The sequence below is a fragment of the Anastrepha ludens genome, chromosome 3 (genome assembly GCF_028408465.1).
Source record: "Anastrepha ludens isolate Willacy chromosome 3, idAnaLude1.1, whole genome shotgun sequence".
Lineage (NCBI taxonomy): Eukaryota > Metazoa > Arthropoda > Insecta > Diptera > Tephritidae > Anastrepha > Anastrepha ludens.
In genome coordinates this window covers 106,274,993-106,296,214 of record NC_071499.1, presented here as the reverse complement: position 1 = coordinate 106,296,214, position 21,222 = coordinate 106,274,993, and the positions used below count along the sequence as shown (strand labels likewise).

The 21,222-nt window shown below is 36.3% G+C and overlaps 1 protein-coding gene across 1 annotated transcript in view; it reads left to right on the top strand.

Annotated features, from left to right (window-relative positions):
- The window catches only part of LOC128858708 (flotillin-2), a 32,210-nt gene extending 11,275 nt beyond the window's left edge, over positions 1 to 20,935 (top strand). Inside the window, exons 2-4 of the mRNA XM_054095186.1 lie at positions 11,019 to 11,586; positions 11,655 to 11,838; positions 19,135 to 20,935. Coding sequence (XP_053951161.1) covers positions 11,105 to 11,586; positions 11,655 to 11,838; positions 19,135 to 19,314 — 846 coding nt within the window. The 5' untranslated portion in view covers positions 11,019 to 11,104 and the 3' untranslated portion in view covers positions 19,315 to 20,935. The remainder of the gene's footprint in view (positions 1 to 11,018; positions 11,587 to 11,654; positions 11,839 to 19,134) is intronic.
- Positions 20,936 to 21,222: the final 287 nt, after the last annotated feature.

The window sequence follows — 21,222 nt, the reverse complement described above, 5'->3', positions numbered from 1 at the left end:
AAGTAGGAAATGAAAGGGAGTATTTCGAGTGTAAAGTGTCTTGAAAAAGGCAAATCGATGATGATGCTTCTAAGTGTGGTTGACTTATTAACGTCTGATGCACAATCGAAATTGAAGATATCTTTCATGAATTTGATAAATGTTTCGTAATTTTTCACGTTTGTGTAAATGTAACTTAACCTATTCCATTGCAATTCCATTTACCTCCTCCTCTATATCCATACAAAATATCTATCAAACAGATAAAATTAAAATTTTGTTTTGAAAATTGCAACCATTCCATCAATATTTTCTTATGACGTTGTCACGTTAAACTATCGTCAGTAAACCGACTTTACAGACAACCCCTTTTTTAAGCAAATGATAGGGGTAGTTTTGTAATATGACAAGGGGCTAACAGATTCTTGTTTATTTTTACCAAGTGGTTTTGCTAAAAAAATTGACAATATTAACACTATTTTTTTATCAGTATGTAAGTTTTGACTATTACTTATTTTTTAAGGGATGTAAAAAGGTTGTTTTTGACGTGATAACGTCTTATAATTCGATTTAACAGGCTGCACGCACGAAAAAATGTGTCGTTACCTTGCTCATATGTAGTTACCTTGCTCATTAGTGTTACCTTGCTCATATTAGTGTTACCTTGCTCATTGCCGTTACCTTGCTCATTGCATTGAATGAACTGCAAGCGAAAGGGCGGAACGAACGACAAAGCAAACGAACGGCAACGTTCGACATCTTGCTCTCTCCTACTTAAGTGAGCGTATATATGTATGTATGTATATGCGCAAATGTACATATATAAATTCACGTATTTGTATTTGCATATGCCTTCTTATTGATTATTATTAATTTGATTCACTTGAAGAATTTAAAATAAAACCAAGTTTGTTAATAATACCTGTTGTTTTAATGTTATAATTATTAATTTTTTTATTATATATGAAGGAAAAAATGTATGGTAATATTTACCATATACCTTATAAGATATGTTGTCTATACTAATATTATAAAGAGGAAAACTTTGTTTGTTTGTAATGAAGAGGCTCAAAAACTACTGGACCGATTTTAAAAATTCTTTCACCATTCGAAAGCTACATCCTCCGCGAGTAACATGGATTATATTTTATTTTGGAAATAGGGCTCGAGATATAGGTCAAAACGTGGACCCGGGTAACCTTCGGATGTGTATGTACAATATGGGTATCAAATGGAAGCTGTTGGTGAATGCTTTAGTCCAGAGTATTTTTCATGCTGCTCCGTGACTAGGGTCTCGAGAGAGAGACCAAAACGTGGACCCTGGAATGTGTTTGTACAATATGGATATCAAATTGAAGCTGTTGGTGAATGCTTTAGTACAGAGTATTTTTCATGCCGCTCCGTGACTGGGGTCTCGAGATATAGGTCAAAACGTGGACCCGGGTAACCTTTGGTTGTGTATGTACAATATGGGTATCAAATGAAAGCTGTTGATAAGTGCTTTAATACGGGGTAGTTTTCATACCTATTGATGACTAGGGTCTCGAAATATATGCCAAAACGTGGACCCGCCGTGTCTTTGAACCGAATTAAACCAAACTTACACACATTGTTAAGTAGGTATTGAAGATGATTTCCGTATAGTTTGAATACCTATTGGTAGATAGGGTCTCAAGATATAGGTCAAAACGTGGACCCGGGTAACCTTCGGACGTGTATGAACAATATGGGTATCAAATGAAAGCTGTTGGTGAATGCTTTAGTACAGAGTATTTTTCATTCCGCTCCGTGACTGGGGTCTCGAGATATAGGTCAAAACGTGGACCCGGGTAACCTTTGGTTGTGTATGTACAATATGGGTATCAAATGAAAGCTGTTGATAAGTGCTTTAATACGGGGTAATTTGTTATGTTATGTTATGTTATGTTATGTTATGTTATGTTATGTTATGTTATGTTATGTTGTGTTGTGTTGTGTTGTGTTGTGTTATGTTATGTTATGTTATGTTATGTTATGTTATGTTATGTTATGTTATGTTAAAGTATATTATGTTATGTTAATGTTAACTCATTCTCTATATCCATACAAAATATCTATCAAACAAATAAAATTAAAATTTTCTTTTGAAAATGCAACCATTCAATCAGTATTTTCTTATGACGTTATCACGTTAAACTATCGTCAGTAAACCGACTTTACAGACAACCTCTTTTTTTAAGCCATCAGGTGCTCCTTAAATTGATTAGAATGTTTTTGAAATAAGGTCAAGAAGCAAGTAACGAAAGCAAAAAAGAATAGATTTCTTACGCTTTTTTGGGAATTTTAATGATTTATTTTTATATAAGGGGTGTAAAGGGGGTGAGTTTTTTTAGTGTGGGGATTTTGAAGTTTACTAGAGTCTTTTTAACATTCATATAGGACAAAGATTATATGAATTAGAAAAAGAAACAACTTTCGGCTTTTTGAACACTTTTGATTGTATTTTGTAAGAAGGATATAATAGGGGTGGTTTCAAAAATACCAGGGGGTATTAAAATTCTATGGGGTAATTATCAGCTCGCTTGAGAGAAAAAATATTATTAATGACAATAATCTTGGGATGAAAAAAATGATTAAAACAATAGATAATTACTTCACTCAATGTAAGGGTGCAAAGGGGTGGTTTTTTAAAACTGATAAGGGTGTATCTGATTTTACATCTTTTTACTTATAATTGCTTATAAAATTAAATAATATATGAGAATAAAACTCGTGCTATTTTTGTATTAAAATGTTTTACAGTTTATATTCATATTTTGAGATTAAGGGATGAGGGTGGGTTTTCAACACTTTCCCCAGGGTTTACAACATTCTAAGTGTCATTTTTCGATTCAGCGAGGTCAAAGCTGTCAGAAAATGATGATCTTTTACAATCCCCAGTTAGGCCAATTTTGACCGATTTTGTGCATCGTTCTTTCCCCATCCAAGAAAGCGGAACACAGATCGATAATATGCAACCCAAAAGTAGCTCTACGTGTCTTAACATTTCTTGGTGTAATTTTAGTGCCCCTTCAGTGTTATTTCATCAAGTTCTGATAAAGTAAGTGGTCTCTTCTTTGTTAAAATACTTAGTGCTAAATATTTTTTTACCTAAAAAATATTAAGCAGTGAAATAATAATATTTTTTAGAATACATCGTGTAATAGAAGAAAATATTTCTGAGCGATTCGGTGCGATGGCATGGTGCAGAATCATCGTGTAAGATGACGCCGCCCATATAAGAAAAAGTATCTACAATTGAAGAAAGCTTGATTTTCTACACATTACTGTATGATAGGTAAACCACGCCCAAATCATCCGTCTTGCCCCTACCTAGCGGTACATCTGCCACACTCACCGGATCTTCAGCGTATGGACGACATCTCGTCTAAGCCGAAAATTTTTAATTTTGGATTTGCCCGAAAAATTATCGTTTCTCCAATATTCTTTAGTCCATTTTATTTTTTGTAATTTAGCCCATTGGAGACGTTTATGCTGCATTTGAACTCTTAAAATGGCTGTTTGGCGAGACGACTGATAACTAGTCCGGCTTCTAGGGGACGTCGCCGAACTGTTTATGTGCTGATTTCGACTCTATTTGATTGTTAAAGTTCACTACTGTTCTTCAGCCGTTTGAACTGATCTGAATGCTGAACCATTTAATGTGGTGGTCATTTAAGATTAAGTGGTATTTTCCGCCGTCCGGAAACAAATCTTGCGTTTATAGATACAGTCGCATAGATATTTTCACATATTTTTGAGTAAAATTGCTGACAGCAGTTTGGGTGAAACTTATTTTTCACTAATTTTGCAAGTATATAAGTACTAAATTTTTGAGTTCGACAAGCCAAAATTGTGGTTTGATGAATTTCAGTCAATTTGATATATTTCGCACATTTTATTTTACTTGCAGCGCAAGTGTAATGGCGCAAGAATTCATTAAGTTCTCATGGCCAATTCAATGTAAAGTGATCCAAGTATAGGTTGGGCCATGTAAAACTTGCTTTTTGAATCGGCTATAAAAAAAAACTAATGAATATTTTTTCAAACTTTCTTTTATTTTGAAGACTGAACATTGTCATTTATGAATGTAGAATAATATCGTTCCAATGACTGCCACGACTGGCTTTAAAGTAGGCCATTCGATCAACTCAATTTTTAAGCACATTTTCGATTGTTTGGGCTCCAATTTCATGAATGGCAATTTCGATTTCGTGTTTTAAAGCATCGTCGCAATCGTCTCTGGATGGTTCGCATAGTATTTGTCCTTAACGGCTCCCCACAAAAAATAGTCCAACGGGCTTAAATCACAGCTCCGAGGCGGCCAATTGATATCGGAATTTCGGCGGATTATTCGGTTTTCAAAAACGGTAGCCAAAAGTTCGAGTGTAACTTTGGCGGTGTGACAAGTCGTCCATGTCATCCTCTTCAATTTTTGGAAACAACTCGTTGAGCATGTCACGGTAACGCTCGCCATTTACTGTAACCGCGGCTCCTCGCTCATTTTCGAAAAAAAATGGCTCGATGGTGCCGCCAGACCAAAAACCGCACCAAACAGTGACTCGACATCCAAACAGTGACTGACATCCACATTTGGTTCTCTACAGTAACGTGTGGATTTTCTGAGCCCCAAATCCGACAATTTTGCTTATTGACGTAGCCACCGATGTGAAAATCGGAAAAGAAGAAGAAGACTCACCACTTTGGAAATAGGTTTTCAATATTTTCCAATTTTGTTCAAGCGTATAGCGTCCCATTTCGTAGATTTCAAACCTTTAAATAAATTATGAACACATTTGACATGCCATTTGTGTTACCATTCTCAAAAAATAGGTGGTTCAAAAAGCAAACGCTATATGGCCCACCCTGTATTTTGGACATGGTTTGGAATTTTCCTGAAAATTGGTCTATTTGGCATGGCTTGATTGTAATAAAAAAGAAAAATGAAAAAAAAAATTGAAAATTTTGCTATGGAATTTTTAAAGTCAAATATCTTCGGTTCTTTTTAACATTTTTATTTTTTAATTTTTAAGGAAGAAAATTACTTCTAAAAAAATTTTGGAAAGAAAATTTCATTTGTAAAAAATACCCTCTCTCAGGTTTTTTCCTATTTTATTCATTAATAGATGAGACTATACCCAGTAATCCATGGAAGTTTCATAGCGGGATTCCATTAACTTTTCGATTTATATTGAAATAAGTTCAGCGAACCACTGAAAAATCAATGCGAGTCAATCGAAGTATCGCTACGTACATTAGTATGTTACGCACAATATTACGATACCTCCCCTGTGATAGTTTACTCGGCTCTTACGAGTATTATTCATCATGCCTATATCAGACCGAGTTGATCCCACTAAATACAGTATTCAGATCATAAATTCGGCGGCGTGAATATTCGTTTTGACTGTGGGCGTGGAAGCATATACGAGATTTTCTGAATTTCGTGTAAGGAATAAGATTCAGCTATAAAGTAGGGCACGCTTGGGACATAACCTCTACCGCTACTGACCGACCGAGCGAAGTTGCAATTAAATCTCTACAATCAGGGCAGTTAACAATTACACTCTATGGAAAACAACTAAAAACTTAGTCAAAGCAGTTCCACATAAACCTCCCATCAAAACACAACACGGAACTTGGGCAAATACCAATAAAGAGAATGCAAACACACTAGCTGAACACTTTAAAACAATACTCTCAAACGAAAAAGACAATCAGCACATTGAACAAAATTTAAATACGAGTAACCCAGAAAAGAGAATGAAAATGACAACCTCAGCAGAAATCAGATATCATTTGAAAAATCTGAACAGTAAAAACCGGGCTACGATCTAATAAAAGGTAAAATACTAAAAGAACTACCTGATGTAGCAATCACATATATACGACAAATATGCAACAGCATATTAAGGACACAATGTTTCCCACGCCTCTGGAAAGTTGCACAAATAACGGCAATCCCCAAACCAGGTAAAAATGCATCAGAAACGACAGTGTCCCAGGCCCTCTATTGTACCTGATATTCACAGCAGATATACCGATCCCAACAACAAAAAATTGCATGATAGCCACATTCGCGGATGACACGGTTTTAATGGCATCAAACAAAATAGAAAAAAAGCTACTGACATTCTTCAACAAACAATAAATGACACTGTATCATGGCTCGATAAATGGGGAATAGAGGTCAACAAAGATAAAACGGTACAAGTAATTTATCCACATAGAAAGTCTAAGAAATAAAAATCCACCCTAGTGCAAAGTACCTTGGCATAACTATAGATGAAAAACTAAATTGGAAACGACATATAGAAAACAAGCGAAATGAAATCAAAAACAAGTTCAGATAACTATACTGGCTGTTGGCTAAAAATTCAAAACTAAGCCTTAACAACAAAGTAGTGATATATAAATCTATAATCTCACCCATTTGGAAATATGGGATAGAAATCTGGGGCACAGCAAAAAAATCCAATATCAAAATAATTCAAAGGACCCAATCTAAAATACTTCGAACAATAACAAAAGCAGGCTGGTATATACCAAACGACGAGATCCACAGCGACCTCAATATCGACACAATAGATGACACAATTAGAAAATACAGCATCAAGCATATACAACAACTAACAAATCATCAAAATGAACAAATGCGCAAACTACCACAATCGGAGAAATTGGGAAAACGAAGATTAAAACGATTAACTCCAACAGAACTCACAAGATAACAAAACTATAAAGAATAAAAAATAATAATAATAATTAATAATAATAATAATAATAATTATAACACTTAAAAAATAATATAATGTAGCATAATCTGAAGCAAAATTGAATGTTTATCTAGCACTGGTTAGAGAACAAAGAATTCCAATACTACTTTAAAAATAATTATTTATTGTTTAAATTTACAATAACAGATTGTAATTTAAAAAGGGACAAAAAAAAACAATCAGATACCATCAGATAGCCATCGAAAGTTGAAGAGTCCCGCATAAGCAGGTTTCGCAGTGCAGCACAAGTATTGTACCATATAGCTGCCTGGTCACAATGAAATTTCTGAAAACACTACTGCGTACGTGCTAGCGAGGAGAGGTCGAAATTATTTATGGGGCATTCCGTTAAAATTATGGTGAGCTATGACATCTACTTGTTGGATAAAAAGGTAAATTTGGCTCAAACTCGATGAAAATATGATCTAGCCGGTAATACAGCTTGATCGTTCTCCCTCCAACTTGACGGTCGGCATAATAACAAGACACTATCTGATGGATATACGCGGTTATAGGCAGCTTGAAGTATCTGGGCTTCGCGTTCAATGATTACTCTCGCTGCTGCAGAGGCGAGGAGGAGGTGGAAAGTTGTATTCAGTACCTCTACCGCTGTCCCGCGACGACAGAAGCAGAAGTATATTTTCGAATGCCTAGCAGACCTGTACTCAGCAAGTATTCAAGTATTCTCAAATTATTGAATTTTAATAATGATTGAAATTTAAGGGACAATGCGACGAACTTAGCAAAAGAAAAAGATTCAGTGTTGTTGTGTCTGAGCTCAGGTACACCTTGCACTGCAGCCAGCTAACTTAACACGTTGACTGCAAGAAAGCATGTATGTGTGTGTATAATTTCTTGTGTTTGGTAGTTTCTATTGCTTTTGCCTACTCTTCGTCTTCACCAACAAGTAATTTCATTCTTCCGATTGACAGTCGTAATAATTGTCTACAAAGCCGCAGGGGGCCACCAACCATGTTTTTATAACTCATTTTATTTGCTGAAAATAATATTTCAACACGCATCGCATAATGAAAAGTTCACGTCGGCCCCTTGAGCAAACCATAGAAACGTATTAACTTAAAATCAAATCAAAATGTTATACTTAGAACCCAGACGCACAATCCACGTTAAATGTATCATTATAATTTAAAGGGCATTTTTAGTTTATGTTAAACAAAAAAAATTGTTTGTGGTATTTATTTATTTTTTGGTATGCATGTAAATTAATACGTTAAGGGGATAGATACCTGTAAAATTTCGAAAAAAAAAATAAATAAAATAATAAAATAAAAATAATATAATAATTTAAGAATATGTCAAAAAAATTTTAGAACGTTAATTTAAGTATTTCTTATATTATACGACGACTCTATTCTTTGCGTTCGAGTGCTGGGAGAGGTATAGTTATGTATTCAAACTTTTAGACGCGTTTTTCTCAAAACTATATTTTTCGAATTGGGGTACTCGATAACTCGAAAAGTTATTGACCGATCTCCTTGAAATTTAGCACGCATCTTTTTTATGATATTACTTTCCATGTGAATTACAAGTTTTCGAAAATTTATTTTTATTTATTTTATTTGTTTATATAAATAGTACATAGTAAGACTAAGGTCTTTTAATAGTACTTCAACAATATTATAAACAACTGGAATATTTTTAACATACAAGTTTCTTAATCTAAATTTTACACCAGTTCAACTTAACTATAATAATAAGAAGAAAAGAAGCAATAGGAAAAGAAAAGAAGGATTTAGAAAAGAAAGAACAAAAGTAGTAATTAGAGAATGTGGAGAGAAATTTAATGCCCTAATTTAATGCAATCAAACATTTTTAAAATAATTATAGACTTGTGCCCTGAATTTAAATCTGTTAAGTCCAGTCTTCACAGTGTCGGGTAATGAGTTCCACACTTTAACAGCGTTAATGAAAAATAATCTAGATGATGGTAGGTAATTAAATTTTGGAACGATGAATTTGTTGTGTCTCCGAGACCTTACTGGTATCAACTTCTCTGTCAGATAGGGAGGAGACTTGAATAATGTAAGTTTGCACAAAAAAATGCAATTTCTAGCAGACAAATAACTATTAACCTTGATCACCATGCAAAGATATGGTCATATCTGCCAATCCCATATATGTACATACCGCGTGGCGTTATTAAATGCCACATTAAGTTTATGGCAAGATGTGGAGTCGAGTTTGCTGTATACCACCTCAGAGTACGTAATGAGAGGCATAATTAGCTGGAGAACTAATTCGCGCCTCGTTTTCTCTGGCGTGAATGTTGCAGAGACTCTCAGCTTACGCAATGTAGCATAAATGTTCCCCACAACCTTATTTATATGGTCAGCACACAAAACACAAAACTTACCGTGTTGAGAATGAACCCCAAATTTTTTACCTTGTCCATAAAGGTAAGGGAACTTGTAGCTATCCACAATTTAGAAATATTGTCAATATGCACGACACTATTACATATAGGTAAGACATATGACTTTGACGCGTTCAGACATAAAGAGTTTTCAATTGTAAATCATCAGCATACGCATGGACATTCACGTGCAGACAAACGGCAAAAACATCATTGACAAAAAGACTGAATAAAAGTGGACCAAGGATAGACCCTTGCGGAACAAAAGTTTGTACGTATCTAGACTGAGATGTTGATTTACTGGTCTTGACCTTCTGCGTTCTGTCACTAAGGTAGCTGGCCATGAGCTTCACCGCACTGTCTTTGAAGCCGAAATAGTGTTTAAGCTTCAAACATAATACAGTTCAATCGTGATAGTCCGACACATACGGGACCGACTCGTTGTCGGATTATCAAATATTCCGGACTACCGAAGGTTCCATTTAATGACACGAAAAGACAGAAAAAAATCACATCAACACCGTCAGAAATCGCGAGAGAACTGGCGTCGTTCAAATTTAATGACAAATACGTTGTGACCGGGAAACAAAACACAATCCCCCTCTGCTGCTCTGCTACGACTGATCAAAATAAAATAATGCCAATTGCATCCATAGACGTTATGAGGTTGTCGGTTTACCGAACGTGTCGGATTAAGAAATGTCGGACTATCACGATTGTACTGTAATTTGTGATTCGCTGAGTCAAATGCTTTAGAAAAGTCAAGTAAACAAAGTAGAGTCAAGTCTCCGTTGTCAAAACTAATTCTAATGTCGTCCAGTATTTTCATCATTGCAGTCGAGCAACTGTGTTTGTTTGAAGCCAGATTGTAGTGGAGAGAGTAGACGATTGTTCTGTACAAATGATGAAATTTGCGTGGCCATCAAGTTTTCGCAAACTTTGGAAAATATTGAAATAATAATTTTTTCGAAGCAAAAATAGTAGGAAACTTCGCGATATTTTTTTCCATTTTGTTTTACTTCATATAGAAATTATGACATTAATAAACAAAAAAATGTTGGTTTTGTGTATTCAGGTCACTGACGCCGATGCTACAATGCCCGCCGATTGAGAAGCCCCGCTGCGACCTTCCTGGAAGAATTGAGTCTACATCCGCTATTTTAAATGATTAAAATAAAAATAAATATTTTATATTATTTTAATGTATAAATAAACTGTATGCCAATTTTGAAAAAAATATATTGACTTCTTCATTTTAAATAATTTTAATGAAAATCAGGGAAAATATGGCCGTTTACAGGTATCTGTCCCCTTAAGCACGGTCCTCGCACTTTTCCACATTTATCTACTTTCCCTGTTTCTAAATAAAAAAAATAACTCATTCCTCGAACCCAAAAACTCAGTGGTGCCAGCAAGAGGAAGCGGGCAACCGCGGTAATAGCGCAGACACACCAAATTTAGCGAAGTGCTCAACCATCTGTGCGATTCTTCTGGCAGAAAAATGTGAAACACAGATGACGCTCCAAGCAGTAAGGACAAGTGGGCATTCCCACTATTTAAAACTGGTAGCGGCAGGCTAATCACCTACCCTGTCAGAAATCAAATAGATTAACGAAACCAACGCAAGACAAGTCTTGTCGAGGCCCTATGCTCGCGAGAGGAGTGAACAAGGAAAAAACAAAAAAATGAAAATTAAGTAATGTATGAAACTATCAAGTCCCTGTATTAAAAAAACTTTGGAGTTCCATATAAACATAAGATTAATATTTTGCTGATATGCTTGGATAATCTAGCAATAAGTTCATATAATCTAGAACCTTTAAATTTGCCAAACATCTGTAGTTACCATATATTTTCTTGTACAATTACAGGAACTCTTACAGTCGAAGAGGTGTACAAAGATCGCGACCAATTCGCAGCGCTGGTGCGAGAGGTGGCCGCACCTGATGTCGGCCGCATGGGCATTGAAATACTCTCATTCACCATCAAGGACGTCTACGATGAAGTGCAATATTTGGCCTCGCTGGGCAAGGCGCAAACGGCGAGCGTTAAGCGAGACGCCGATGCGGGCGTGGCTGAGGCCAATCGTGACGCCGGCATACGCGAAGCTGAATGTGAAAAAAGCGCCATGGATGTAAAATACTCCACGGATACTAAGATCGAGGACAATTCGCGTATGTATAAGTTGCAGAAAGCAAACTTTGATCAGGAGATCAACACAGCGAAGGCCGAATCGCAATTGGCTTATGAATTGCAAGCGGCGAAGATACGCCAAAGAATACGTAATGAGGAGATACAAATCGAAGTTGTCGAACGACGTAAACAAATCGAAATCGAAGCACAGGAAGTGCAACGCAAGGAACGCGAACTCATGGCTACCGTGAAACTGCCAGCCGAAGCGGAGGCACATCGTGTACAAACTATAGCACAGGGCAAACAGTGAGTAGGCGGAAACGTTTTGCTTTGAATAAAAATCGCTAACCGATTTTATTTTCTGTATTTTAAAGATGCCAAACAATCGAAGCTGCCCGCGCTGAGGCCGAGAAGATACGCAAAATTGGTACAGCTGAGGCTCTTGCTATTGAAGTGGTGGGCAAAGCGGAGGCCCTCAGCATGAAGTGTAAGGCGCAGGTGTATAGGCAGTACGGTGATGCTGCCATTATGAACATAGTACTTGAATCTCTGCCTAAGGTGAGTGGGACTACCTCAAAGCTGTTTGTCTGTTTTTTATTTGTTTTTGTTGCTCCTCTTATCTTATCAAAACAAAGCTCCGAATATGCATATGTACACATATATGTACGTATGTAATCAGGCATACGTGAATCGAGTGCAAACAGTTTGCAACCTTACGAGGGGTGCCTTTTATATGTCGGGATTAGAGAACAAAAACAAATTTTAACCATCGAAAATCACTTTATTGTTTTTCAAAATATTCTCCATGAAGATCTATACACTTTTGCATGCGTTTGAACCAATTGTCGAAGCACTTTTGCCACTCTGAATGAGGTACCTTCAAAACATGCATTCTGAATGCCGCAACCGCTTCTTCAGGTGTCGAAAAACGTTTACCTCTCAGTTTGTTTTTTACGTACGGGAATAAAAAGAAGTCATTCGGTGCCAAATCAGGACTATACGGCGGATGACCCATTAATTCGATGTTTTGGGTGCTCAAAAATGCAGTTGTTCTAGTGGTACGGTTGCGACATGTCCAGTTTTTCCGAAAAAACAGACGACCATTTGCTTGGAAGTGCTTCGTGCGCGAACAACTTTTGTTGGATTTGGCTCATCTTGAAACACCCATAAGTCGACTGCTGTTTACTTTCGGGCTCATACGCGTAAATCCATGATTCATCAGCTGTCACGATGTCATAGACGTGTTTTGAAGGCCCGCGATCGTATTTTTTGAGCATTTCCTTCGACCAATCGACACGAGCCTTTTTTTTGAGCGATTGACAAATTGTGTGGGATCCAACGCGAACAAATTTATTTGACAGTCAAATGTTTATGCAATATTGAATGTATGCTGGTCCCACTAGTGCCTAAGATTGTCTCAATCTCAATAGGTCACATGACGATCTTGCAATATCAGTTCGCGCACAGCATCAATGGTTTTCGGAACAACAACTGATTTTGGACGACCTTCACGAACTTCGTCTTGGAGTGAACTACGGCCACGATTGAATTCACCATACCATCGATAAACACTGGTCCTTGATGGAGCTTCATCGCCAAAAAATGAATTAAGTTCATCATCCATGCAACGTTGCTGAGTTGATCCACGTCGAAAGTTGTAAAAAATAATCGCACGAAAATGTTCACGATTTAATTCCATTTTTGGACCGAGATGAATCTTTTAAGTTAATGTAAACAACACAAATAGCGCTGGTATTTCAAAACGTTCTGAGTACGTAAAAGCCAAAAAATGTCTAACTTTGCGATACAGCTGTCAGTTACCAGATTGCAACACCAGGGTTGCCAAATCCCGAAATATAAAAGGCACCCTCGTATCACTAAGCGCGTCGTAGAAAAGTTACGTATACAACCCTACGACTACGAGAAATCTGCTATCACTGAATCAATGTGAACCAGAAAGAGTGCTGCCAAGTTGTGTGAATATTGATGACTCACATTTTACTAATTTGCTGTATTTAAAAAATTGGCAAAGTAACAGTACTCAATCAATCCTTCTGAATTTTAGTTTGAAACTTTTCTCCGACAACCAAAACACGTCAGACAAATTCTTTGAAACTCTATTCATTACGAATTTTCGACTTAGCTATTCGCCGTGGCCATATTTATGACTTTTTCGATGAACCTACGAAAATCATACTACGCTAGATTCAGTGACACAATTGGTTTTTCTTTTTTTTTTGTGAGGGGAGGTAGAGTTCAAAATGATTTCGTACTCACAGCGACCATCGTTTACTGCATCGAGTGGTGTGGCCACTCCTTCTGGGTAGACAGCCTTCCCGGGACTACATACTTTTTGTATTACTTCGGGAGAGCTCAGAACGGCATACATAAAGCATCCAATTCTATTCACCCACGTCTGATCACAAAGACTGCAGCGCCAGAGACAGTGCGGTAGGCTGAGGCAACTCTGAGTGCCAAGAATAGGTAGGTTTAAGGTTTGCACTTCTACCTCATAGTCTTTTGTGCCTCATCCAAACCCAGTTCCCTTATTAAACTTAAGATAGAGCTGGGTCGGGCTAAGCCTTTCTTCTAGCTGCAATTAGTCGAGATGTCTCAACCTTGACCGCGCTATAGCGCTGCATTAAAGAATAAGCTATATTGGAGTCTCCTGACACTCAGTGGCCCATATTCCAATTCTGCGCAATCTGCAATTGCCAGTGATAGGTCTGATTAAGTGAAGTAAAGATTTTTCGTTTTTCGATGGATATCTCTGTTTTTATTTTGCCCTTTGCGGCTTGCAAGTCCTTAAAAAATTAGATATATGAGGAAATAAAAAATGGGTATGCATTACGATACAAAATCTATAGTTTCATGTGCATATGAAATTTTTCTTGGATAGCTTTCATTGTCACACGGTGTAATCAGTGCCACAATTAGAATGCAAATTCCTCATAAATAGAAAAATTATATTTGATTTTAAGGTGTATCCAAAAAGAATAAAAATTTAAAACTATCCCTCTTTCACCTCGCATTTAAATTTCTCTTCACCGCGTTACACACATTCTGTCCTATGAACCAAATATACTTTTTCGGAAAGGGGATAAAAAATAAAAATACACGTGTATCGGCGATTTTCATGTATACGTCACAATTTTGTTTTTTTTTTGTATTTTATAACTTTAAACGAGCAATTCTTCTATGCATATCTGTATAGCCACACGATCTCAGGATTAGCTTAACGGATTTGAATGAAATTAGGCACACAGATAGTGTCTCACATTTCTAGACTTTTCACCTAGGTGTTGCCACTGACAATGTTTCACAGGGTTCGAAATTAAAAAAAAAATTGCATGAGATATGCCGATGTAGGTATCAAAAGAAAGGTATTTCACTCCGCATTAAAATAGAGATATAAAACCCCGATTTTTTTATTAATTTAATTTTATTAAAATAAACAATAAGCCAGGTTTTTTTCCCCGATCTTCGTGCAATTTAAAAAATTCGTCACATGGAATACTGCTACGTCGATCACGAGCGGCTGTTATTTTAAAATCAGCCGCCACTATATTCCACTGCTTAAAGCGAGATGCAAAGAGTTCGGCTGTTGTCTTTGACAAATTTCCATCTCGTACAAGGTCATTGAAGTCGGCTTGCGCTACTAAATGCGGCACTGCAGTCCCAAGTTCACTGGGTGTTGGTACAAATTCCGATGCTTCTGGTTCACCGCATCTCGCATTCGATGCAAGTGCTACTGTTGGTTCTCCATCCCTTAATTCGGGAACATCATCAAAAATCTCCATAGAAGCCGCTATACGTTCTTCTGGTGAGTACGAGTACAGAACCGCTGGAATAACCGATTCTACATTAGCGTAGCGAATTTTGTTTCGGCGAAAGTATTGGTACCCTTTAGTTTGAGTAAAAGTTACGCAAAAGTAGCACAGTTCACCGCAGTGCTCCGTACGTGGTAGCCAAATTGTTGGTACAGAGTACTTTATTGTTGACCTTCCATCAGTAAACTTGCATAAATTTCTATAGCAATAGTCGCACACGACCGGAGTATACCACAAGTAAGGAACATTAGCAGTCTTGAAGATTTTCTGAAACGAATTAACCACTGTTTTCGTAATATTTTTAAAATTTTTACTTGGTGCGAATAAACCACAAACGTAACAAAAGTTATTTCGAGTCGGGCACTGCATTTTTTGTAAGATGAAATATACAGAAAGACGTTTTCGCGCAACAGAACTTAAAACAATTGTCAAAGTATACTTCTCCTAGTAGCGCAACTGTCAGATGATCGGAACTTCCGGAACTGTAACAAACACACAAACGGCACAGAGTGTGTTGAATGAAACAATAAATTAAAGGTTAATAAGTTGTTTAAAAATTTGGAGTCCCTTCAAGTTATGCCGAAAATTTAGAAAAAAATTAAAAAAAAAAAAAAATTTAAGAAAATCTGAGAATTGATAAAATTTTTTTTTTTAATTTTACATAATAAAAACATTTCCACGAGTCTGCCTGCAAAAATTCAGCGCGATTGGATTACGGAAAAAGGGTTAAAAATTGATCCAAAGTTTTTCACACAGGCGGACTACGAGCTCTATATTTTATACATATTAAAAAAAAATTCTGACGTGTACATGAAAATCGCCGATACACGTGTATTTTTATTTTTCCTCCCCTTTCCGAAAAAGTATATTTCGTTCATAGGACAGAAAAAAAGTTCGTTTTTGTAACGCAGTGTTATGAACACACGCTTATTATTCAGTTTATACCAGAAGTAATTCTATGAAGTTTTTACGTCGTAGTATAGCAGGCATTACTCTCCTTTATTCTGCCGCGTGGTATATCTCTAACCTTCTTCATCGGCAAAGTGTTGCAGTATTCTGTAAGCCTATAGGAAACATACAAAACATAAATTCTGATCTTTCGAAGAAGATCCATGAAGAATCCATTTTTTCAATTCAATTCAATTTTTTCAACATAGCCCCCTTTTAGAAAAGATACACGTGTCCCAATGCTCCGGCCATTTTTTTAACTCCTCCAAAAAATTTGATTTGTCCAACTCTCCAAAATACGCCTCTGTCTCGGCGTTGACTTCCTCGTTTGAACTAAATTTATTTCCCGCGAGCTATTTCTTCATGTTAGGGAACAAGAAAAAGTCGTAGGGAGCCAGATCGGGTGAATAAGCAATCAGCAATTCATAACGCAATTCATGCAGCTTGGCGGCAACAACTCCGGATGAATGTACTGGAGCGTTATCGTGGTGAAACAGCACCATCTTTTTCGCCAAATGCGGCCGTGTCTCCTTCAATTTTTGATGAAAGCGACCCAATAACTCACTGTAGTATTGTCCAGTGATCGTTCTTCATTATTCTAAAAAATCCATGAGCATAACTGCGTTCGCATCCCAAAAAATCGTCGCCATTCACCGAATTCCATTTCATTCACCATTTCGAAGATTCACCGGGAGAAATCGATTGTTTTGATAGTTGCTTAGTTTCTGGTGTGTAATGATGAATCCAGGTTTCATCAACTGTGACAACTCGACCCAAAAATTCCTTCGGATCTCGCTTAAATTGCTCCAAACACTGCTTCGAAGTTAGCAATCGCATCCGCTTGTTGTCCACCGTGAGCAATCGCGGCACCCATCGGACCGACAATTTTTTATCGTCAACTTATCATGTAAAATATTAATTGCCGTTCCGGTCGACACACCGATGGGCTCTGTTACTTTGCTCCCTTTCGTTCGTCGATCAACGAGAATCATGTCGTGGACTTTTTGAATGATTTCCGCGGTAACCACGTCTGCGGGCGAATTTGAACGGGGCGAACATCCGTTGTTGATGAGGAACGAATCAACGTAATATTCGCTAAGGATGAGGAGCGAATCAACAACGGATATTCGCCCCGTTTAAATTTGTTGAACCAATATCTTCCTGTTGTCATAGATGGCGAAGCATCTCTATAGACAGCGTCCAACTTTGCTTTTATCTTCTCGCGTTTTTTCCCATCCAAAAACAAAGAGCGAATTATCGAACGATACTGCTCTTTTTCCATCTTAGCGAATATTACGAAACATGTCTTACTGGAATAGCTGCCAAATCCAAGCTAATCTATCAATCAGTCTGAAATTTGTGTTGCCGCCGTTTGATAGATGGCAGCACACAATGCTAACACCAACTTCCCTCAGGAACGCCCTTTGTCATCAAACACGGGTACTTATTGAACCGCCCTCGTATGATCGAAATCAGACCATAATAACGCTTTTTCAAATAATCTCAACCACATTTCCTCCTATGCAGTTAATATCAGTGGCGTTCACAACAATATTTTTTTATTTTTTACTACATGGTTCAATAAGTTCACAAGGTGAGGCATAGGTGGCGCCGTCAATATGAAAAGCATATGGTATTTAGTGAGAACCGCCCTTTAGGAGCTACTTGTTAAATTTGCATGAGATTTTGCCGATTAGTTTGTGAGTTACAGTCGTTTAAATGAAGTTACTTTTGGTTTTGTGAAAAAATGGATTAAAAAGAATTTCGTGTATTGATAAAACACTGTTTTTTAATAAATAAAAAACCACTGGGAATACACCAATGGCTACGGAAGTGTTATTCGGACTCCGCTCCGTCGATCGGAACCGTTGAACGATGGTTTCGTGAATTTAGATGCGGTCGTACGGGCACTGAGGACGCAGCGCGCTCAGGACGTCCAAATGAAGCAGTTGTTCCAGAAAACATCAAAAAAATCCGTCGTATCATTCTGAATGATCGTAAAGTGAAAGTGCGCGAGTTAGCAGAGGCCGTAAGCATATCGAAAGGGTCAGTAGGAATGATTTTGCATAAACATTTGGGTGTGCAAAAGCTAGTCGGAAGATGGGTGCCGCGTTTTCTTACAATCAACCAAAAACAACAACGAATAATGGATTCTGAGCATTGTTTGGAGCTGTTTCGCCGCAATCCAAGCGACTTTTTGCGTCGATTCATAACAATGGATGAAACATGGATCCACCACTACACGCTACAGTCGAATAAACAGTCGGCAGCGTGGTTGGAAGCCGGCCAAAGCCGACCAGAACGTCCAAAGACGCAACAATCGGCTGGAAAGGTTTTGGCCAGCATTTTTTGGGGTGTAATCTTCATCGACTATCTTTAAAAGGGTAAAACGGTCACCGGCGAGTATTATGCCAGCTTTTTGGAACGTTTGAACGACGAAATCAAGAAAAGGCGGCCTCATTTAGCAAAGAAAAAAGTGTTGTTCCACCAAGACAATGCACCGGCTCACAAATCAACGACTCTCATGGCAAAATTGCACGAATTGCACTACGAATTGCTTCCCCATCCACCGTATTCTCTAGATTTGGCCCCCAGGGACTATTGGCTGTTTCCAAACTTGAAGAGATGGCTTCAGGGAAAGAGATTTCGATCAAATGAAGAAGTTGAATGGGAAACAGACGCGTATTTTGAAGGACTTTCTATCGATCATTTTTCGAAAGGCATCAAAATGTTAGAAGAACGTTGGGAAAAGTGTATCGCCCTAGAAAGGACCTATGTTAAAGAATAAAATGAATTTTGGTTGAAAAAATTGTTTTTACCCTCTCACCTTATGAACTTATTGGACCATGTAGTATAACTCAAATTTCAAATTTTGTCCAAAATAAAAAAAATAATAAAAAAATGTTCATCAAATCTCATACTATTTAGTCAGAATGTTAGAAAAATTTTGGACTTTTTTATTTCTTTTTTTTTTTTTTGTGTTACCAAATATGAAATTGTTTTTTCTATTTTACGACAGCTTACTCATAATCCCTTTGCTCGTTTCAATTCTTATTCAATTTCATTTTATTTGCAGATCGCTGCCGAAGTAGCTGCACCACTCGCCAAGACCGATGAGATCGTACTCATTGGTGGCAATGACAATTTAACAAACGATGTAACACGTTTAGTAGCACAATTACCACCGTCAATCAATGCACTCACCGGTGTCGATCTAACGAAAGTGTTGTCGAAGATACCCGGAGCCAAGGCGTGAAATTCAATGCAACACTCCAGCATGCAAACACCACAAGATGCCAGATCGATGATGTTAATGACGTAAAAATGAACGGTATATGGAATGACGATGACGAAAAGTGAAAAATAAAGTTAATAAATAAATTACAAGAAATAATAAAATAAATAAATAAAATTGAAATCAAACACAATCACGTAAACAACAAAATTACAACAAATTAAGACGAAGAAAAAACTGAAGCAAAAATTATTGTATTTCGAAATTTAATAGAAAAAATTAAAATAAAGCTGCATATTTCTAGTAAACAAAAACGAAAATTGGCAACAAATGTAACATTAAGCATAAGTTATATGTATGTATTAAAAACAAAAAACAGTGAAAGCTAAAAAAAATATTCAAATTTATTAAAAAGCAGAAAAATGTCACGGAAGGACGGAAATATTTATATTTATTATAAAAAGAAAACGAAATACGAAAAACTCTAGCTTAGGCGCCTATTTTTCAAAATTGCTATTTTAAATATACTCGCCTCTTTATTATCAATGTACAACAACACACACACTTATACAAGAAGCCGTACGTGTATATCTATGCAAACATACAAACTCTTCTACAATTGTAAGGCAGTAAAAATGGATTGAAGTTATTGAAAAATGTTCTAGGCAGAAACAGAAGAAAAGCAAAAAGCTGCTCAAATAGCTCTTTGACTGGCAACTGTGACAAATGTACACAAAACACTCAGTTGTTGGGAATATTCACTTTCCAGACATTCTCGATTATTTTTGATATACTCGCATGCATTAAGCAAAGGCCGTAAATCATGCGGATATGTAGAACTCAGTTGTTTAAAAAAAAGATAAAACAAAAAAAAAAACCTCTATCTCTCTTCCGTTTTACATATATGTAAGTATAAAAGTGTATGTGTAATGCCTCAATGTCTTCAAATACTCTTGAAACTGTAAAAATCTGTAGGTGTAGTTTAACGCGAATTGATATCTAAGTATGTGTGTACTCTACAAGTAGTTTCTCTTTATTTCGATTTAAAGTATGTAAAGTAAAAGTTTTAATGTGGAATTTTTGTAATTTAGGTAAGTGCAATTTTAGCAAACAGAAATTCGAAAAATATACCTACTAGCTAATAAAAAGTAAAGACGACTTGAAAAATAATTTCAAAGGTATAAAAACTGCACATCGCTCGTTTGTTGCATCAGTAGTCGAAAAAGCAAAAATTCACGAAAGACGACTTGAAAAATAATTTCAAAGGTATCAAAACTAAAACAAAAGTATAAAAACTACAAAAATTCACGAAAGACGACTTGAAAGTTTACTCTAAAAAAACTAAAGGAAAGTAAAACACCCATTTTTTCTAATGCGTTAGTGGGCCTCTTCGGAAATGCATCACGGTTAACTCGTAGCGCTTAAGATTTGACATAAGATGCACACCTGTGCTCACAACAATAGTAGCGGGGCATATTGCAAAGTTTAGACTATTTATTTATTTGATATTTATTATAATTTTATTTATTTTTTTATAAAAATATTATTCATGCTACAACAAAAATCATTTAACTTGAAATTTCAAATTTTGTACAAAATTAAAAAAAACAAACCATCACTAAAAATTTTACGAAAATTTAAAACTTTTTACTCAGAACTTCTAGAAAAATGATAAAAGCATTATTCATTTCACAACAAAAATCATTTAACTTAAAATTTCAAACTTTGTAAAAAATTTAAAAAAATTCAAAAAGGTTCATGAAAATATCAAATTTTCTCAAAATTCTGGGTAAAAAGTTTCACATTTTCATGAAATTTTTTTTTATTTCAAACCTTCTACAAATTATAAAAAATTCAAAAGATTTTCCTGAAAATTGCAAACTTCTCACTCAGAATTTGTAGAAAAATGATAAAAGCATTATTCATTTC